Source organism: Malassezia japonica, chromosome 2, assembly GCF_029542785.1.
Source record: "Malassezia japonica chromosome 2, complete sequence".
In the NCBI taxonomy this organism is placed as follows: Eukaryota; Fungi; Basidiomycota; class Malasseziomycetes; order Malasseziales; family Malasseziaceae; genus Malassezia; species Malassezia japonica.
Window position 1 is genome coordinate 1104977 of NC_083371.1, and position 17874 is coordinate 1122850.

The following is a 17874-nucleotide window of genomic DNA, read 5'->3' on the forward strand; positions in this document are numbered from 1 at the left end:
TTGTGCTACGGCTACAATGCACCTGCTGCGACGGCAATCAGCACTGCAAGCGTGCCAAAGAGCAGTGCACCAGTAATTGATGCAAGCACAAAGACTGGGTTAGCATAGAAACGTACTCTCGATGCGGCTAGGAATGAAAACACTCCGAATGAGCGCTTTTTGTACGTGGAAAAAGCGCTGGGACCCTGTCAGGAGAATTAGGATACCAATGCCGACGAAAGACACGCCAATAGGTGTGCCTAGCCGTTGCAAAGACGTAATATGCACATCATCCAGGACGTGCACCGCGCCGCGAAGGAGCACGGACAGCCCGGTAGCCTGCGTGCGGTCGACAATCAGCTCGGGCAGCCGAAACAGCTGGGTAATGGCACTGGGTGAGCGAATCAACTTACATTCCAATCGCGACCAAGCTAAGCGAGGTGCGCATCCACGCGAGGAATGTGCGCTCAAGCGCAAGGTGATCGCGCGCGACCGATCCCTTGTTCTCCAGCTCGAACGAGAGCTGCATCGTCGCAGGGTGCTGCGCCAAATCGGGCGATCGGGGCCCGTGCGGCGCTCCCCGGTTCGCTGTTGACGACGACAGCGGCGATGTCCTTTCCTGCCTATGTCCAGTCGATTGTGAAATACAAGAGCCCGCACCCCCAGGATTTATCCTTTGTGAAGGGGGCTACGATTCGTGTGCTCGGTCTCGCTGAACGTCCGACCGATGACGACGACGATGACGACGAAGAAGATCGCTGGTACATTGGCGAGCTCATTGATCGCTCACGAAAGGGCCAGTTTCCAGCTAGCCTGGTGACTCCTGTCGATGCGCCACGAGAGGAGCAGGAGGACGCGGCAGCTGTAAAGACCGCGGCACCACCCAACTTGGACTCGACCGCGGCACCTGCGCCGGTGGCCGTGCCACTCAGCACACTCCCAACCAGCGCCATTGCGCCGGAAACTAGTGGTGCTGATGACGTTGCGCCTAGTGTACCAAAAGAACAGGACACTGTGCCGGGCCTCGAGCACGCTATGCAGCATGCATCACTATCGGACACCGCAGCACCGAGTGGAGCACATGTGCCGGTCCCCGAGGCGCCTACGGCGGGCGAGCGTGCCCCGCAAGTCGCACCGGGCCTGGAGAGCGTACCTGCGTCGGAGCCAAGTGATGTGCCGGCAGTTGCGGCACCGGCGCCGAGCGTGCCAGAGAGCGCAACATCCCCGACAACGGCGCCAGAGGTCGCCCCTGCTGCGCCGGCGACCCAGACCGAGCCCGAGCCGAAAGCAGCGCTGGCAGAAGAACCCAAAGCAAGCGAGGCAGCTGCACCTGCTGCGCCCAAAGAGCCTGCCTCCGAGGCGCCCCCGCAAGCAGCCCGTGTACCCGACGCAGACGCACCCGATCCCAGCCGCATGTCGCTTCGTGATCGCATCGCAGCCTTTAACAAATCCGCCGAAAAGGCACCGCCACCCATCCCCAAGGGCAAGCCCGGCGGCTGGAAACGCCCTCCGCCGCCAGAGAATGGCCAGAAGCCGCCGATGCCTGCGACCGCGGAGGCGGCTATCCCGGCCGCTGCGCCGCCGCCCCACGCTACTGCCGACCCTACCGAGGTGGACGCCGTGCGCAACGATACGTCAGGCTCGTTCAGCGCTTCGGATGCCAAGAGCAGCATCAAGATGAGCTTGAAGGAGCGCATGGCCGCACTGCAACGCACCGACGCAGAAGCCAAAGCGGCTGCACCGCCGCCCCCTCGCAAGTTGAGCCGCGACGTGCCTGTGGAAGAAGCGGGAGCCGAAGCCGAGGAGCCGAGCGAGGACGAAGCGGCACGTCGCGCGGCGCTCGCACAGCGTATGGCGCGCATGGGAGGACAGCGCATGGGTCCGTTTGGCGGGGCTGCGCCGCCGAAGGAGGCGCCAAAGGACGACGAAGCACTCAGAGAGCCCGAGGCGCCTGCAGATGCCCAGGATGAGCCTGTGGCCGAGCGCGAAGAGGCGCCTGAGGCTACGTCGCCTGAAACGCTCGTCGTTCCCCGCCGCACGGCTGCGCCCCGCACAAGGCGCGCGAAGGCCGAGCCCCAGGCGGCCGCCGCACAAGTCCCGGTGCCGACCTACGAGGCGGCGGACGCTGGCTCGGACCAAGCGGCAAATGTGGGTGCAGCGGAAACGTCCGCGCCTGCCGTTCCGGGCGCAATGCCAGGGGCCGAGCCGGCTGCCGAGGATGCACAAGCCGAGTCTGTTACCAAGACCACGCAACAGCCCACTGCCGAGGCCGCGGCGACCGGAGCCGTGCTTTCACAGACTGTGCCTACCGAGGCCACGTCTACCGAGGCAGTGCCTACCGATCCCAGTACCAAAGCCTTGAAAGACGAATCCGCGGCGGAGCCTTTTGCTCCGGACATTTCAGAGCCTCTGCAAACTTCGTCTGCACGCGAACCCGAGGCTGCTGTTACGGCTGTTACGCAAGCGCCTACCGAGGCGCCTTTCGCGCGTGCCGCACCCCACCCCACCGAAACTGTACAGGAATCCCAACCCCCATCTGACCTTTCGCCCTATGCGACCGAGGCGACGGCGACGGAGCCGACGAGTGCTCCGGCACCTACGCCGAGCGATACGCTAGCATCCGTGCTCGACGAGCCACAGCAGGACTACAATGTGCTGCACGGTTCGAACGCGGCACCGTTCCCATCGACGCAGGATGCGCCAGTCATCCCTGCCGAGGTTCTACATGGACCTACGCCTGGTATCGAGGATGCGCGTGCCGCCGAGGTGCACCGTGCGCCCTCGACGCTGCCGCCCAAGGTGCCGCCGATGTACCCCACGAACGATGCGATTCTTCCCACGTCCGTGCCCAACACTTCGAACCACCTTCCTCCGTCGGAGCCGCTTGCGCGCTACGCGCCTCCTGCGCCGACCACTGCGCCGCTTGTGCCCCCGACCGAGCCCCTGGGATCGACCGACATTGCCCCTTCGATCGGCGCGCCGGTCGTCGGCCCGACGCCGGGCATGGCGCACATTCCGCAGATGGAAACGCCGCCGATTGTCACGCCGGATGTCGTACCGCAAGCCCGTGCTGTGCCCCCGCCTCGCTCCGTGCCTCCGCCGTCGCTGCGCAGGCAGAGTGGCCCGGAACCGATCTCTGCGCACGTCACGCCGCTCGATCTCAAGACCGACGACGAGGCCGATGACTTCTCGTCGCAGCGTGCACAGCTCGAGCAGCTGCTGGGCGAGTCGGGCGGATCAGCCTTGCCGTACGTCAGCCAGAATGCGCCGCACGCGGAGCAGGAGCCGGCCGCGACTGAGGCACCGTCCTTTTCGCGCGTGACGCGCATCGATCCCTCGAAAGAGGGGGCGCAGGAGCAGCCGCCGGCGCAAACCTCGCGGACGCTCGATGCCCCGTCGCAGGGCGCTTCGCTGCTGCGTGCGAACTCGAACCGGTCCACGCATGCCGCCCCGATGTTTGTGCCCTCGCCGTCGGACTTGTCGTTCCCTTCGACGTCGCCCACATTCCCATCGCCGCTGCTTATCCCGTCGGAAATCCCAGAAGCGCCCAAGGAGGAGGCAGCTCCGCAAGAGGCGCCTCTGTCCGAGGCTGAGCAAGAGAGCGAGCGCCGCGCTGCGATTGCACAGCGCCTTGCCCGCATGGGCGGCCAGCGTATCGCTGGCCTGCCGGGCATGCCACCGCCGCCGCAGAGGCAATCGGTGCCGGAGACGGAAGCGATTCCGCCGCCCGCGACGCCGTCTTCGCCGCCCGAGGCCCCAGTCGTGCCGCAGGAGCCCGTTATGCCCGAGGTGCCTGCAGCGGCGACGCCAGACACGTCGAGCACGCATCCCCGCCGCCCGGTGCGCCGTGCGCCGACCTTGCCGCCGAATCACCAGGCGGCTGACGAGGCTGTTTCGCCCGCGACCGCCGTCGGTACCGATGTGCTCGGCGAGTCGACCGCGCCGCCGGCGCGTGCCCCTCCGTCGCGTCCGCCCCCCACGCGTGCACCCCCGCCTCCTGCTGCGTCTGGCCCTTCACCGTACGCTGAGGACGCATAGTTCCCAATTCGTAGAAATGGTCCTTTCTTCTCCACATTGTCATGGTCCGGTTCAAGGTAAGGAATATTGCTCACGCAGAACCGCTGGCTGCTGCTGTCCATCAGTACATGCAAGGGCGATGAAGCAGAAGACGGGGGAGATGTTGATGCGCTGGCAGAGAGACTCGAGACACGCACACTCATGCCCCGCGTGCCGTCGTTAAACGCCTATACCATCACGAAAGCGCTTCGAGCATCGCTGCAGCACAATTTCGGCGACGCGGCGGCCGGCGCGTACGGCGGACCGCTAACGTGCAAATACTATTCTAATCTGTCAGGGCTCGCGATTGTACGCTGTGCGCGCGACGGCATGCGGTACGTCTGGGGCTCGGCGACTCTGCTTCATGCGATCGACGCGAAGCCGGTACGAATCTGCGTATACGCATGCAGTGGTATGTACCTTTTTTTGATGCAGGGACCATCCGAAAACTGCAGCACAAGGCCATTGCGATCGACAAGCACTATATCCTCCGGCTGGAAAATGCCAAGGACCGGGCAAATACCGCGCCTCCCCCAGACGTTGTCATGGCCGACCAGGACTGGTCCGCGATGGACGATGATGATCTCGGGATGCGTGTTGACGAAGAGCCTCACGAGGACCAAAAAGAGGCGGCAGGGCCGGACGAACACCTCGGCGAATCTGAACAAGTCTCCAGCACGACGGCAAAACTGTTGGCGCAGAGCCGTTCCGATATCATGAACATTTCCAATTAGCCATGTACTATACTACGGACGCAACTGAGCTGTGTAAAGAAGCGGACGGCAGTCGGTGCAGTCGCGCCCTAATTTTGCGAGTGTGTACTTGCTCGATTCAGGGGAATATGTACGCCCACAGGACCGTGACTCACAACTGCAATGTCTCGTTGGTGTAGTTGGTTATCACGTCGGTCTCATAATATGATCGCGCTTGGCGCGAAGTTGATATCTGGAGGTCGCCAGTTCGATCCTGGCACGGGACATTCCTTTTTTGCAATTGTCAATTTGTAGCGCACGGACCACTTTATTTTTGAGGATCGCGGAGACGAGGAAACTATTCGGTAATACACATTTGATGTACATCCAAGGTAACCTACAGAAATTCTAGTCCTCCTAAATTACGATAAATTCAAAATGGGAATACAGGCTGTTGCGAAGGCTGGTCGATAGACATGGCATTAGGCATGGCATTAGGCATGGGCGCTTTGTTGGGATAGTTTGCGTCGAGCCCAGCCTGAGGGGCCGGCGCCGACAAAGCCGGCGTTGCAGACTGGGTGGTGCCAAACATATCCGGGAATGCTGCCTGGGCATTGGAAAGCATGTCCGGCACAGGAGCGGCATTGGGGCTGTCCGTACGCAAGCCCTGCGAAAGAATCCAGTCCCAGAACCCATCCATATGCGAAGAAGGACTGTGCCCTGAAGGACTCCGTCCGTTCTGTGAAGAACCAGAGCCGGACCGTGCACTGGGACTGCTCGAGTGACTCAGTCCCGGCACCATCATCGACAGTGAGTCGGAGACCGAAGGATCGGTCCGAGTAGAGTCGCTCCGATCTGACCAGGACCTGTCCAGGCCCTGGACTGGCGCCGGCGCCGGTGCAGTCGGATTCGGCATCGACATATCATATTGCATCATCTCATAGTTCGGATCGACGGTCCCTGTAAGCTTGGGATCCGAAGCAGGCAATTCAAAGTTTTCCAGGAACTTTTGCAGGTCAAAGTCCATGTTGGTCGCGGGCGACTGTGCATTCGACACCTCGAATCCGCTCGGTCCCATCTGGTACGGGTCAAAGGCCGTGAGCGTTGGCTGGAGCGGGGGAAATGCATTCAGCGGGTTGTCCTGCATCTCTACCACGCTCGGCGGTGGGGTCGACTCGCGCTTCGGCGGCATTTCCTCGCACTGATCGGCCGATACCAAAGGTTCGGTCATGCGCGAGATGCGCGCGACGCGCAGCGCCATGTTGAGGAAGTCGGTGCGTGTGCGGGGCGGAGCGCCGGCCTTTTCACGGCGCTGTGTTTCTTCCCATTGGGCCTGCTCCTCGTCCAAGAGCGTGTGCACAATCCGGATACCACGCGGCGTGAGGCCGCCTGCCTTGGCTGCCTGGCACATGCCGGTCAATCCCTCGAGGATCTCGGCGCGGATGGTGTCGCGCTGTATAGCAGTAGGCGGCGTATAGAGCAGGTCAAGACACAGAAGCGTTGTCGCATTAAAGCTCTGAAGCATGTTCATCACGAGCTTGTCCGCGAGGTCGCTGCGCGAGCGGATCGTCTTTTGCATGCAGAGTACCTTGCGTGCCAGCTCCACGCAGCAGTTCCGAGCCTGCTTCTTGCTGAGGCCGATCCTGTGCACCTGCAAGAGGCGGTTAAACACACTCTGCTGGAATGCCCAACGCTGGACCTCGATGAGCTCGGCGCTCATGTACTCGACGCCGCGATCCGAAAAGATGGGCGCCTCGGTGAGCGCGGCGTTGTACTTGACGTCCAGTGCACGGACCTGATCGCAGCTCAGCTGGCGCGGCTTGCCATCGGTCGCCTGCTGGAGCTCGAGTGTATCGACCCAGTCGACATTCTCCCTAGTAACCTTGCTCAGTTCAATCACCGACAGCGTAAAGGACATTTCCGTCAGCTCGTCGCGGGGATGCGGCGGGGGAAACGGCACGCGCATCAGGTCGCTGTGGTTGTAGTTACCAGGGAGCGGTGTATTGCACTGGTGCGGCTGGATTACGTACGGCACCGTGCTCGCCGCCGCATTGCGCCAGTCGCAGATGGCGAGCGCCCACCAGATGCGCTTGGCCATCTCGCGGCGCACGGCATATTCCACCTGCTCGTCCGGCTTGGGCTGATTCGAGAGATCGCCGAGACGGTGCAGTCCCATGCTCTGTGCATTCGAGATGGCGATGCGCAGGAGCGACGGCGAGTGGCTCGCCGACTGCGGGCACTGGAACATGAGCAAGAGGATTGTCTGTAAAACCGAGAGCGCCTGGGATCCATTGTAGCCCGAGAGGACGAGCACCGTCTTTGTCGCACTGTACCAGAGCGAGGCAAAGCGCATATCCGTAAAGCGCCCGAGCAGCCCCTCGAGCTTGGGGTTGTTTGTCTCGCGGAACCGCAAGCCAATCACGAGCACCATCAGCAGGAGGCCCAGCCAGCACGTCTCGGTCTTGTCCGTGGCACACGCGCGGTGCAGCGGGCTGTTGAGCGCGTAAAAGATTTGGACTTCGCGGCGCATCGTGGGCATGTGCACGACATTGTGGACAAACGTCTGGGCACGACGCTCGTACACGTCCATCAGCGCCTCGGTCTGCTCGTAGGTAGGCAGAGTGCGGATGATGGCGGTCAGCACCGATACACGCTCCGGCGTGATCGACGGCGACTTGAAGATCTTGGCGGCGGCCTGCATCTGGTCAAAGTGCCCAATCTCCTGAGCGGCAGCCATCGCCCATCCAAGGCCCCAGCCCAGCGACGATTCGGTGACGCTGCTGAGCTTCAGCAGACTATTGTTGCTGCACGCGGAGAGCATCGGGCACTGCTCCGTGTCGCAGTTCTCCGACTCGGTCTCTGGGGGAAAGTTGAGCATCTTGCACGAGGCGACTTTGGCCGCTTCGTGCGCACAGAGCGGGTACTCGATCGGGTCGACGATGCCTTCGTGAGCGAGCTCGCGCTGTGCGTCCCTTCCATCCATGTCGCGCGCGTCGTCAATGGCACGGCGCATCGCCTCGCGCCCGCGGTGCTGGTTAAAAGCGAGCGTGCCGTCCATGGTAAGTCCCTCGAGTACGAGCGCTGCGTCTTCCGCATCGGCATCCTGCGGCGTCGGACCAGTCTCTGGCAGCACCTCGCGGTTGTGCACCTGCACGGGGTGTTCTGCAACATTGCCCAGCGCATGAGCAGGCATGCCCTGTCGCTTGGGCTGGTCAGCGAGCATCGTCTCGAGCTGTGCCAGGCGCTTTTTGATTTCTCCCACATCGTCCTTCCCCTTCTTTGACGCCAGATCGCTGGGTCCGTGTGTGCCGCTGCGCGACCGCTTCTCGATGCAGCACGAGTCACCCGCCCCACGACGGACGCACTGGCTGCACGGCACGGTGCGGTCGCACCGGATTTTGCGCTCGCGGCACGCCGCACAACTTAGTGGCTGTCGGTTGCGCCTCCGTACGGGCCGCCCGTCTTGCATCTCCGTTCGCGGGGCCGCCGTACCGGGCGACATCCGTCCCAGCTCCATCCTTGTCAGCGAGCAAGGCTCGGAGCTAACGCCACCGCTGACTAAGCCGGGGATAAGGACGAGGTTCCTTGGTGTACGCGATGAGTAGCGCCGTGCGCACCTACCGCGGCCAGACGCGCGAGCAAGTGCAGGAGCACCGGGCGGCGGTGCTGGATGTGCGCGAGGCGCAGAAGCGCGCGTTGGGCGCACAAGAGTACGTCGCCGCGTGCGCGCGTGCGGAGCCCCAGCAAGTCGCGCGCATCGTCGACATCCCCCAAGTCGATGGTGTGCCTGCCTTTCCTGAGCGTGATTGGATTCATGTGCAGCTGATGTAGGTGATGTGGCTAATACAGGCAACTTGTGCGTGATCTCAATGTCCCGTGGCTTGTCTTGCTCCAGACCGAGTGCGCCGCCGAGCGCCCGACGTGTGCTTCGCTACACGTCGGCAAAGACGTGTATCTGTGCCCCACCCACGGTGATGGGCGTGCATGCACTGCGCTCGAGTACATTCATCATGCGCTGGACGGCGTTGCAAAGCAGCTGTCGTCGACGCAAGCCTTCCCCCCCCAGCAGCCGATCCCCACGCGGAGCGTGCGTTTGTTTGGCACTGCCTGCAAGCAGCTTGCGCGTATCTTTTTGCATATCTACCACCACCATCCTGCCCTATTCGCGCGGTGCGAGGCGGATACGGCGCTCTACGCACGGTTCCGTCTGCTGTCGGAGCGCTTTACTCTGTTTCCGGCCGACGCACTGCCGGTAGAGCCTTGATATATACCCTAGGGCCCGAGACGAACTGCCTGGCTGCGGCCTATTGTTAGTAGAGAGACGTACACAGAGGACACGAATTGGAGCTCTGCTCGAGCCACTTGTCGACGCATGCCGCGTGAAACGCGTGGTGGCAGGTGAGGATACGGCACTCGTCTGCCGGCTGCCAGTCTTCGAGGCACACGAGACACTTTTCGCTCGTGTTTTCCGTGACCTCGCCCTGCTCACGCAGCCCAGCGAGCTCCGAGGCCGCGACGCGGCGCAGGCCGCTGCGTGCAATATCAGACGCGCTCGCAGTCTGCGGCTTGTTGCTCATCGCGGCCATCGTCCCGAGGAGCTCCATCATAAACATCAGATCGCGGCCCGCGTCGCGGGGGCGCGCGGTCAGCAGGGGGTGGTCGTCGTGGTAGCGCCCGCCACTCACAAAGAGAATGAAGCGCGAGGTATTGTTCTGCCCATCCTCGTTGCGCTCCTCGTTGCCCATCAAACGCTCATCAGCTCGCAGGCTCCGCACGCCGACTAGGACGCATGGGATCAGCGACGACTCCTCGTTCCGCTCAAAGCGGTACAAACGGAAAAAGGAGAGTTGGCCGCAGCTCAGATCGCCTTCGCGGCGCGCACGGACGGCAGGATCCGCCTCCTCGGCGCCGCGCGGCGGCTCGGTCGAGGCACGCGTCGAGGGGCCCGCATCCGACGGCGCAGCTGTCGCCTCGGACGAGCGCGCCTCGCCGCTGTGGTCGATGCCAAGCACCGCCGCACCGAGGTCCTGGAGCAAGTCGTGCAGGAATCGCTCAAAGGTGCCCGGCTCGCCCTCGGTAATGGGGTTGCCGTGGCGTGCGTTTTCAAGTGTGGAAAGGACGGAGGACGCAGGCGAGTCGTTCGTGTGCGCATCCGGCGTCGCGCTGGGACGCGGCGTATGCGCCGCGACCGACGCACGAAGCGCCTCGCGCATCAGACGCGAGATCGTCGACATGGCCTCGGACTCGGGCGGTGCAGGCGCAGGCGCAGGCGAGCTCGGCGTGCGCTCCGGGTTGCGCACGCGCGACGAGATCGCCGTGAGGCGCTCCAGGAGCTCGCTGCCGAGCCGGCTGCCCGGCGTGCGTCCCTGGGAGGTGGTGCCTTGGGGGGTAGAGGATGAAGTCGTCTCGGGGTTGGGAGGCATAGGTACAGTTGGGGCGGGGTTGGAGTTGGTCGGCCCTTCGCTCGGGGCCGGCGCGGGCGCGGGCGCCCCGTTCGGGGGAAACGACCCAGTGATGGGGGTGCCTGGCGGCAGGTTGCTGACCAGCGATGCGGCCGTTGCGGCCGTCGCGATCCGCAAAATACGGCCGAGCATCTCGCCCTGTTCCTCGAGCGACGCAGCGTGCGGCATACCCGATTCGCGCGTGCCACTTGCACCCTCTGGTGGTGGCTGCGGAGCAGAGGCATCCGCAGCCGATGTGCCTGTGGCAGCCGACGTGCCCGTGGAAGCCGGCGTGTCGGCATTCGGGGCGTCGGCAGCCGCCGATGTGTCTGTCGCACTCGACGCTGTCCTATTCCGATCGCTCGGTGCCGTATGCGCAACGAGCGCGCCCTGCACAATGACCGAGGTGCCCGACAAGGAGTGGGGCTGCTGGCTACCCGGAGCGCCTGCACGCGACGCGCCCAGCACTTCGGAAAGGAGTGTGCCAAAGGCCGACGAAGGGCGGTGTCCCTGTTGCGTGTCGCGCTGTGTTCGCTCGGAATCAGGCAGCGATCCCCGGAGTGCAGCTGGGTCCAATCGCGGATGCGATGAGGATGGGGCAGGTGCACTATCGGCCGCCGGCGGATCCGCACGCGACGTCACAGCCGCAGCGCGCTCGCGGCCGAGGACACGCTCAATCATGCGGAGCGTTTCGCGGCGCTCCGCAGCAAGAGGGTCGCCAGTCTGCGGCTCTTCTTCGCCTTCGTCCGTGCGACCCCAATTCGAGCGCAGGCGCCGCGGAAGCATCCGGCTCGCACGCGGCGGACGATCCTCTTCGTTGCGGTCAAGTCCTAGGCTCCGCGATAGGCCCAGGCGGCGGCGCCGGGCGTGCGGCTCCTGCACATCGTTATCGTGCGACTCGCTCTCGTCCCGCGTCCGCCGCAACGGCCGCTCGGGCGGCGGGGACCGGGACTCGCGCTCGCGCGCGCTCCGCGAATGCGACGCACCCATCGTGTTTCGAGGAATCGCCACTCGAATATCACGTGATAGCAGCTCGCATTGGCCACCATGCAGTCGCCGCTGATCGCCCTCCCGGTCAAGGAGTCGCAGGACGTGGAGCTGGCAAAGCCGCTGGGCGAGCTGATTCGGAACGTATATGAGCAGCATGTAGACACGTTTTCGGATGATTTGCAGCGCGTGAACCGCACGCGCGAGGACGCAATTGCCAAGGCGAGCAACAACGAAACGGCGCGCGATGCCCTCTTTCGCTGGTTTCATATGCTCGAGATGCTCGAGCTGCGCTTTGCCGAGCTCCGTGCGCCATTCTCGTGGAACGACGCATTTACTGGCGTGGAAGTGACGCAGCAGGCGCTCGCATACGAGAAAGCAAGCGTGCTCTTTAACCTCGCCGCCCGCATCTCCGGCGCGGGGCTCGAGCACGACCGCCGCGACGTGCGGGGAGACGGGCTGAAGCGCAGCTATGCGGCCTTTCGCCAGGCCGCCGGGCTCCTTGACTATATCCACTCCAACTTTTTGCATGCCCCGAGCGAGGATATGGGGGGGACCATGATCCAAGCCCTGCGCTCGCTCATGCTCGTGCAAGCCGCCGAAATCTTTTTGGAAAAGAGCATTGCGGATTCCAAGGGTGCAGCGCTTATTGCAAAACTCGCGAGCCACGTCGCGAACACGTATACAAGCCTCGCAGAAGAGTGGCAAGACACGTCCAAGTTTGCCTCAATCCCACCGACGTGGCGCCAGCTCGTCTTGTACAAGAGCAAGTACGCTTCGTCGGTGATGCAGTACTACCGCGCGCGCGCGGACGATGCGGCGGGGTCGCACGGTGCGGCGCTCGTCCGGTGGACGCTTGCAGAAAAGCTGGCCAAGGAAGCGGCACGCGCGGTGAGCAACTTGCACGGCTTCAACTACCCGTCGTTGGTCTTTACGACGACGCTTCCTGGCGACGCGGCGGCCGCGGCGGCCGCAGAAGTCAAGGCGCATACCGCACAGTGCGCCGAGGCACGCCGCCTCGCGGAAAAGGACAATGATTTGGTCTATCACGAGCTGCTCCCGAGCGAGGACGCACTGCCGGCCGTCGACACGGCCAACGTCGCGACCGCGATTCCCATTCGCGAGATCTTTGCACAGAGCGACGTCCAGGGCGTGCTGGGCCCCGACGTCTTTCCGACGCTCGTGCCGCTGAGCGTGCACGAAAGCGCAAGCATGTACTCGGAGGAGCAGGCCAAGCTCATCCGCGCCGAGTCGGAGCGCGTGCAGACCGCCGACGAGGAGCTCGAGGCGGCGCTCGCCTCGATGAGCCTTCCGCAGGCACTCCAGGCGTACGCGGCACTGGAAGGCGGCGCACAGTCACTCGCCGAGCTGCCGCCACGCCTCGTGTCCGCTGCCGATGCACTGGCCGCAAGCGGGCGTCCGGTCGACGAGATCGACCGCCAGCTCGCACGGCTCACACAGCCGCAGGTCGCCGAGGAGCAGCTGCGCGATGCCCTGAGCGACCTCGACGAGGAGAACCGCGCATGCGAGCGGCTGCGTGTCGAGCACGGCGTAAGGTGGACGCAGGAGCCGATCGGTAGTGCCGCGCGCAGCCTGCGCCGCGACCTCGCAAGTAGCCGCGACGCGCTGCGCGACGCACAGGTCCACGATCAGGACCTCGCGTCGCTCTGGGCCTCGGCGCGCGACGACGTCGCATTGATGGCGCACGGCGCCGACGCGCTGCGTGCGCAGTGGCAGAGCGCCGCACGCGCCGCACGCTCGGGCGACGCGCCGAGCCTCCTGGACCTCTCGGACGAGGGGGAAGGAGATGCACACCGCGCCGAGGCTACCAAGCTATTGCAGCAGACGCGCGCATCGCTCGAGTCGCTGCGCCGCCTTCCCAGGGAGCGCGGGGAGCAGCTTGCGGAACTCAAGAAGCGTGTGCGCTCCGACGACATCTCGCGTGTGCTCCTGCTGAACCGGCGCATGCAGAACGTTGAGCCCAAGGTGTTTGCTGCGGAACTCGCCAAATTTACGCCGCTTCAGGCGCAGCTGGTCGAGAGCGCAGAGACGCAGCGTACGCGTCTCAACGAGCTGAGCCGCAGCCTCGAGCGGCTCGGGACACACCCTGGGACGGAGCCTATCCGCAAGCAGCGGCGCGCGGGCGACGCCGCATGTGCACAGCTCGTTGCACGCTGGGACCGCGCGTACGAGGCATACACGGAAGTCTGCGCCGTGCTCGACAAGGCCACGTCGTTCTATGCGGAGATGAACGCGTCGGCCCAGCGGCTTGGTACAGCTACCACGCAGCTTCTTGCAGAGCGCCGCAGCGAGCGGCAGTCGCTTTTGCAGGCCTTGTCGTGGGACCGCCAAGGAGGCTACGCGCGGCAAGATTCAGGCTCGATTGCAGACGATCTGCGTGCGCTGAATATGGATGCACGGCCCCGCCAGGCGCCGGCTAATGGCTACGCGAGTCCGCATGGCTACGCGCCTTCCCCCCCGGGCCATGGGTACCCGTCGCCGCCCCCGGCAGGCTACACCCCTCCTTCCTCGGGCTACTCTTCCTACGCCCCTCCTTCCGGCACCGATGCATGGCCGGCGCCGCCGGCACCGTATTCGTCCAACTATGCAACAGGGACGCCTACGTACGGCCAGCGAAACGCGTCCGGCGACCGTCCTGCGCCGCCGCCGCGTCCGCCCCGTGTATAGACTAGATCTCGTCCTCGGAACTGGAGTCTTGCGCCTCTTCTTCGGATTGATCACTGTGTGAGTAAAGTGACGTACGTCTCTCTTCGTGCGCGTGCACGCGGCTTAGGCTTGGGTGGTGCGATGGTCACCTTGGGGAGCGCCGTGAGGAATTCTGAGAGGTCCGCAAACGGAGCCGATGCCAGTGTCCCATCTGCGTTTGCGAGCGCCGGCGCCCATGTCGCAAACTGCGCCGCGTACTTTTTCTCGAGGAGTGCCTCGAGACGTGTACACGCCGTACGCAGTGTCGCTTCGTCGGCGCGCTGCCGCAGGGTCATGGCGAGGATAGCAAGTCCCTTGGCGCGGCGCTCGTCGAGCGTATCCGGCAAAAACATTTTGCCGAGGAGCGATGCAAGTGCCTTGCGTTCATCGCCTGTGTCAGTAGCGCGACGTACCCTTGTCCATCGTGCACAAACGCTCGAGGATCGTATGCAGTAGGTCCGCGTGCACGGTCTCGTCCGGCGTCGAAAGCAAAAGCTTCTCGGGATTGCTCCAGTCTGCGAGCTGGAGTGCGATTTGCGCCGGGGCGATCATGCCCTGCTGCGCCTCGGTTTCCGCATAGACCTGCGTAAGGAGGTCCCAGACGTCCATAAAGATGCGCTGGATCATGCGCTGGTGCTTGGCGTGCGACGAGCAGTAGAGTGGCAGGAAGTAGCTGAGGCACTGCCGCAGCGGCTGGTTCGACGCGGTATCGGGCGAATAGTACGTGAGCACGAGGCTCTTGAGCACGTCGTCGTCCATGAGTGCGCCGGTAAGCAGGAGCTTGGACACCCCCTCGCACGCAGCCGTCTGCACCTCTGGCTCATCGTGCTCGAGGAGCGAGAGGAGGAAGCCGACCATTTGCTGCTGCGCAAAGAGCATGCCCTGCTCCTCGTCGCCGTCAAACTCGGCCTTGGCCGCGACTTCGGCGCTGCGTGCGCACAGTGCCGTCACGCCGTGCACAACGACCAGGTCAAAGAGACACTGCACACACCGCACCTGGATTGTGCCGGATCCGCGCTGGATCTGATCGAGGAGCAGCGGAAAGGTATCGAGTGCCATCTTTTCGTCGAGGAGCGAGCAGAGGCCGAGGCACACGAGGCCCTCTTCGCGTACGATCGCATCCTTGCTGCGCACCGCCGGTACGATCAGCTGGGGAATCAGCCCGTGGAACGCCGAGTTGTCCTGCAGCGCGCACGAGACGCGCTCGAGCATCGTGCGCACGATGAGCAGGCGGCGTGCGTCAAGCGCAGCGCGGTGTGCGGCCGCTTCGGGGTCGTTCTCGATGCGTGCATGCCACGACAAAGCCTGCTGCACGGACTCTTCGCCGTCCTCTTCGGCCAGGTCCGCATCCAGCTCCTGGACGAGCTCGACGACCATCTGCACAAAGTCGCGCTGGCCGCTCGAGAGGCGCAGCAGCACGTCGAGGCACCGTGGAATGAGCGCTGACGGAAGCCATGCGTTCGACAGCATTTCGCGTACAAGCATAAACATCTTGCGGCGCCCCAGCTCGTCGCCGTAGTCGCAGTGCATCGCCAGCGCCAGCATCTCGTTCACGACAAAGATGCGCGCGAGCGACGAGTCGTCCTGGATCGCCGGCATCTCCTCTTCGTCCTCCTCGATCGCTTGCTGCTCGAGCAAGAGGTTCAGCGCCTCGTACTCGGCCTCGATGCGGTAGACGAGCGCGGTGACGAGCGGCAAGGACGCCTCGAGCAAACTCTCGCGCTGGTTGTGCTGGCAAAAGAGGATAAAGCAGCGGGCCAGCAAGGCGGATTCCGGTGTGACCGACGCCCAGTACGTGTCCTGGTCAGCGAGGAGGCGCGCGACAGACTGCACCACGTCCCCGTCCTCCTCGAGGAGCGCCATCGTGACCGGCTCGCCGCTCTCGGTCCTCGCAACGTGCAGGTGGCTCAGCAGCGCGACAAGGTCGCCGTCCATCGCCTCGAGCCAGCGGCGCATGAGCTTGCGCGCAGCTTTCTGCACGCTCTCGTCGCGCTCGTGCAGGCCGATGCGCACGACTTCCGCAGTGGCGTTCTCGCTGAGGCCGACGCCGACGCTGTCTTCGGCGTCGCACAGCATCTTGAGCGAGCCGAGGTAGACGCACCGCCGATTCGTCGCATCGACGTCCTGCAAACGCTCGAGGATATACGGGAGCGTCGCAGCGCTCGGCGCAATGTTGAAAAGCGCCGCGCGCCGCACTTCGGCGCTGGGGTCGTGGCGGAGCAGGTGCAAGAGGAGGCGCGTGACACTCGTGTCCGACTCCTCGTCGCCGCCTTGGAGGCGCGCGAGTGCAACAGCCGCCTGTACGCGCACAGCGCTCTCGCGGTCGGTAATACGCTCTAGCAAAAAGCTCGAGAGCGCGTCGTATAGTTCGTCGCTGCGTTAGCCTTCCAACATACTCGATGCTCTCGACGACATTCATGAGCAGCGCGACGCAGCTGCAGCACCGCAAGCGCACATTCTTGTCCTTTGCCTTGAATCCTTTCAGGAGATGCTTGAGCAGGATCGCCGTGAAACGCGTGCCGGGCGTGTCGTCGGGGCTGCGGCCAGCGGCCGATGCGCTCTTGGCAAACTGCTCGATCGCATAGGACGCATACGTCGCAACAAACTTGCACACGCGGTCCGCAGCCGCAACGCCTTTCTTGACCTCCAGCGCGCGGTTCACACACCGAAAGAAGCCTTCGTTGAACGCTTTTTCGCCCACGAGACGCGTCCCGCGCGGCGTCTGCTCGGTGAGCTGTGCACACTGTGCGTGCAGTCTGTACAATCCCACCGCATTCTTGCGGTGGTTCGCAAGAGAGTGCTGCGCGTCCTGAAAATGGCCAGGCAGCTGCGCCTGCACACTCGCCGCAAGCGCCCCCGCGTCGACCATGGAGCAACACAGAGCGACGCGTTTGTCACGTGCCGGCATGCTTCGCCGACCGAGCGTGTTCGTGTCGCGGTCGCTCGACGCGCACTTTAACCTTGCGTGGGAAGACTTTCTGCTACGAACGGCACCGAGCGAAGTGCCGGTGTGCTTCCTGTATCGCAATGCGCCGTGCGTTGTCGTGGGGCGCAACCAAAATATATGGACCGAGCTCGACGCACGCGCGATGCACCGTGCGCATATTCCGGTCGTGCGGCGCCGCTCGGGGGGCGGAACGGTGTACCACGACGAGGGGAATGTAAACTTTTCGTTCCATGTGCCGCGCAATGCGTTTGCGCGGCATACGCACACGGAGCTCGTCGCACACTCGCTCGCACGGCCGCCGGTCGGCCTGCCGACGCGGTTTGGCGAGGCGCCAGTGCAGGTCAACGACCGCAATGACCTGTACGTCTACGCGCGCGACGCTGCAAACGCGGCGCCCGATGCACGGCGCAAGGTTTCGGGGAGCGCGTACAAAATCATTAGCCAGCGTGCCTACCATCACGGCACACTGCTCCTCGACGCAGACCTCGGGCGGATGCGCTTCCTCAAGCGCAGTGGGGGGGCGGCTATCACGTCCAAAGGCATTGATTCGGTCCCGTCGCCGGTCGCCAACCTCGCCGCGACGTTTCAAGAGCATGCGCACCGCTTGCATCCCGAAAATGTATACCAGGCAATCGCCGCTGCGTTTGCCGAGACGTACGGCGCAGGCGACACGCACGACGTCGACGAAGCGAACCTCGACGCCGAGGCACAGGTCGGCAAGGCCGTGCACAGCGCGCGGAAAAACTACGACGAGCTGCACACCTGGGACTGGGTCTATGGGTCGTCGCCCGACATGCAGGTCGACGTGACGACCGACGCGACGCCATGGGACGGCACACAGCTCGCGCTGACGCTGCACACGCAGCGCGGCATCGTGAGCACAGTCGACGTGCGCCGCCTCGACCGCGAGGACCTGCGTCCGGCACTCGAGGGGCTCGTCGGCGCGCCGTACGACGCTTTGGCGCTGCCCCCTCCATCGGCGGCGCCGGCACAGACACTGCACAGCAAGGGGCCTGTGGAAGAGGCCCTGGCGCAGTGGTTGCGGAAAGCATTGTAGTATGAATAC

General features: G+C 64.2%; 9 protein-coding genes and 1 non-coding gene across 10 annotated transcripts; 6 read left to right on the forward strand and 4 right to left on the reverse strand.

The window, feature by feature from the left end:
* Positions 1 to 11: 11 nt before the first annotated feature.
* Positions 12 to 508, reverse strand: MJAP1_001708 (uncharacterized protein; the record flags this gene model as incomplete). Its single annotated transcript, XM_060265659.1, has 4 exons — positions 12 to 94; positions 117 to 127; positions 257 to 370; positions 393 to 508. The coding sequence occupies 4 exons, from the start codon at positions 506 to 508 to the stop codon at positions 12 to 14; spliced, it is 324 nt and encodes a 107-aa protein (XP_060121642.1).
* An 80-nt stretch (positions 509 to 588) lies between these two features.
* BBC1 (assembly of actin patch protein) lies at positions 589 to 4017 on the forward strand (the record flags this gene model as incomplete). Its single annotated transcript, XM_060265660.1, has 1 exon — positions 589 to 4017. The coding sequence occupies one exon, from the start codon at positions 589 to 591 to the stop codon at positions 4015 to 4017; it is 3429 nt and encodes a 1142-aa protein (XP_060121643.1).
* A 180-nt stretch (positions 4018 to 4197) lies between these two features.
* Positions 4198 to 4769, forward strand: POP5 (ribonuclease P; the record flags this gene model as incomplete). Its single annotated transcript, XM_060265661.1, has 2 exons — positions 4198 to 4447; positions 4471 to 4769. The coding sequence occupies 2 exons, from the start codon at positions 4198 to 4200 to the stop codon at positions 4767 to 4769; spliced, it is 549 nt and encodes a 182-aa protein (XP_060121644.1).
* A 143-nt stretch (positions 4770 to 4912) lies between these two features.
* MJAP1_001711 lies at positions 4913 to 5014 on the forward strand. Its single transcript has one exon. It is a non-coding gene; the product is annotated as a tRNA-Met (tRNA).
* A 146-nt stretch (positions 5015 to 5160) lies between these two features.
* MJAP1_001712 (uncharacterized protein) lies at positions 5161 to 7950 on the reverse strand (the record flags this gene model as incomplete). Its single annotated transcript, XM_060265662.1, has 1 exon — positions 5161 to 7950. The coding sequence occupies one exon, from the start codon at positions 7948 to 7950 to the stop codon at positions 5161 to 5163; it is 2790 nt and encodes a 929-aa protein (XP_060121645.1).
* Positions 7951 to 8324: 374 nt separating this feature from the next.
* On the forward strand, positions 8325 to 8991 carry MJAP1_001713 (uncharacterized protein; the record flags this gene model as incomplete). Its single annotated transcript, XM_060265663.1, has 2 exons — positions 8325 to 8554; positions 8577 to 8991. The coding sequence occupies 2 exons, from the start codon at positions 8325 to 8327 to the stop codon at positions 8989 to 8991; spliced, it is 645 nt and encodes a 214-aa protein (XP_060121646.1).
* Positions 8992 to 9037: 46 nt separating this feature from the next.
* On the reverse strand, positions 9038 to 11158 carry MJAP1_001714 (uncharacterized protein; the record flags this gene model as incomplete). Its single annotated transcript, XM_060265664.1, has 1 exon — positions 9038 to 11158. One exon carries the CDS (start codon positions 11156 to 11158, stop codon positions 9038 to 9040), a length of 2121 nt encoding a protein of 706 aa, XP_060121647.1.
* A 57-nt stretch (positions 11159 to 11215) lies between these two features.
* BRO1 (bck1-like resistance to osmotic shock) lies at positions 11216 to 13843 on the forward strand (the record flags this gene model as incomplete). Its single annotated transcript, XM_060265665.1, has 1 exon — positions 11216 to 13843. One exon carries the CDS (start codon positions 11216 to 11218, stop codon positions 13841 to 13843), a length of 2628 nt encoding a protein of 875 aa, XP_060121648.1.
* A 1-nt stretch (position 13844) lies between these two features.
* YCG1 (chromosome condensation complex Condensin, subunit G) lies at positions 13845 to 16730 on the reverse strand (the record flags this gene model as incomplete). The annotated part of the gene is made up of 4 exons (XM_060265666.1): positions 13845 to 13896; positions 13919 to 14252; positions 14275 to 16235; positions 16258 to 16730. The coding sequence occupies 4 exons, from the start codon at positions 16728 to 16730 to the stop codon at positions 13845 to 13847; spliced, it is 2820 nt and encodes a 939-aa protein (XP_060121649.1).
* A 37-nt stretch (positions 16731 to 16767) lies between these two features.
* On the forward strand, positions 16768 to 17865 carry MJAP1_001717 (lipoate--protein ligase; the record flags this gene model as incomplete). The annotated part of the gene is made up of 1 exon (XM_060265667.1): positions 16768 to 17865. The coding sequence occupies one exon, from the start codon at positions 16768 to 16770 to the stop codon at positions 17863 to 17865; it is 1098 nt and encodes a 365-aa protein (XP_060121650.1).
* Between the last annotated feature and the right edge of the window lie 9 nt (positions 17866 to 17874).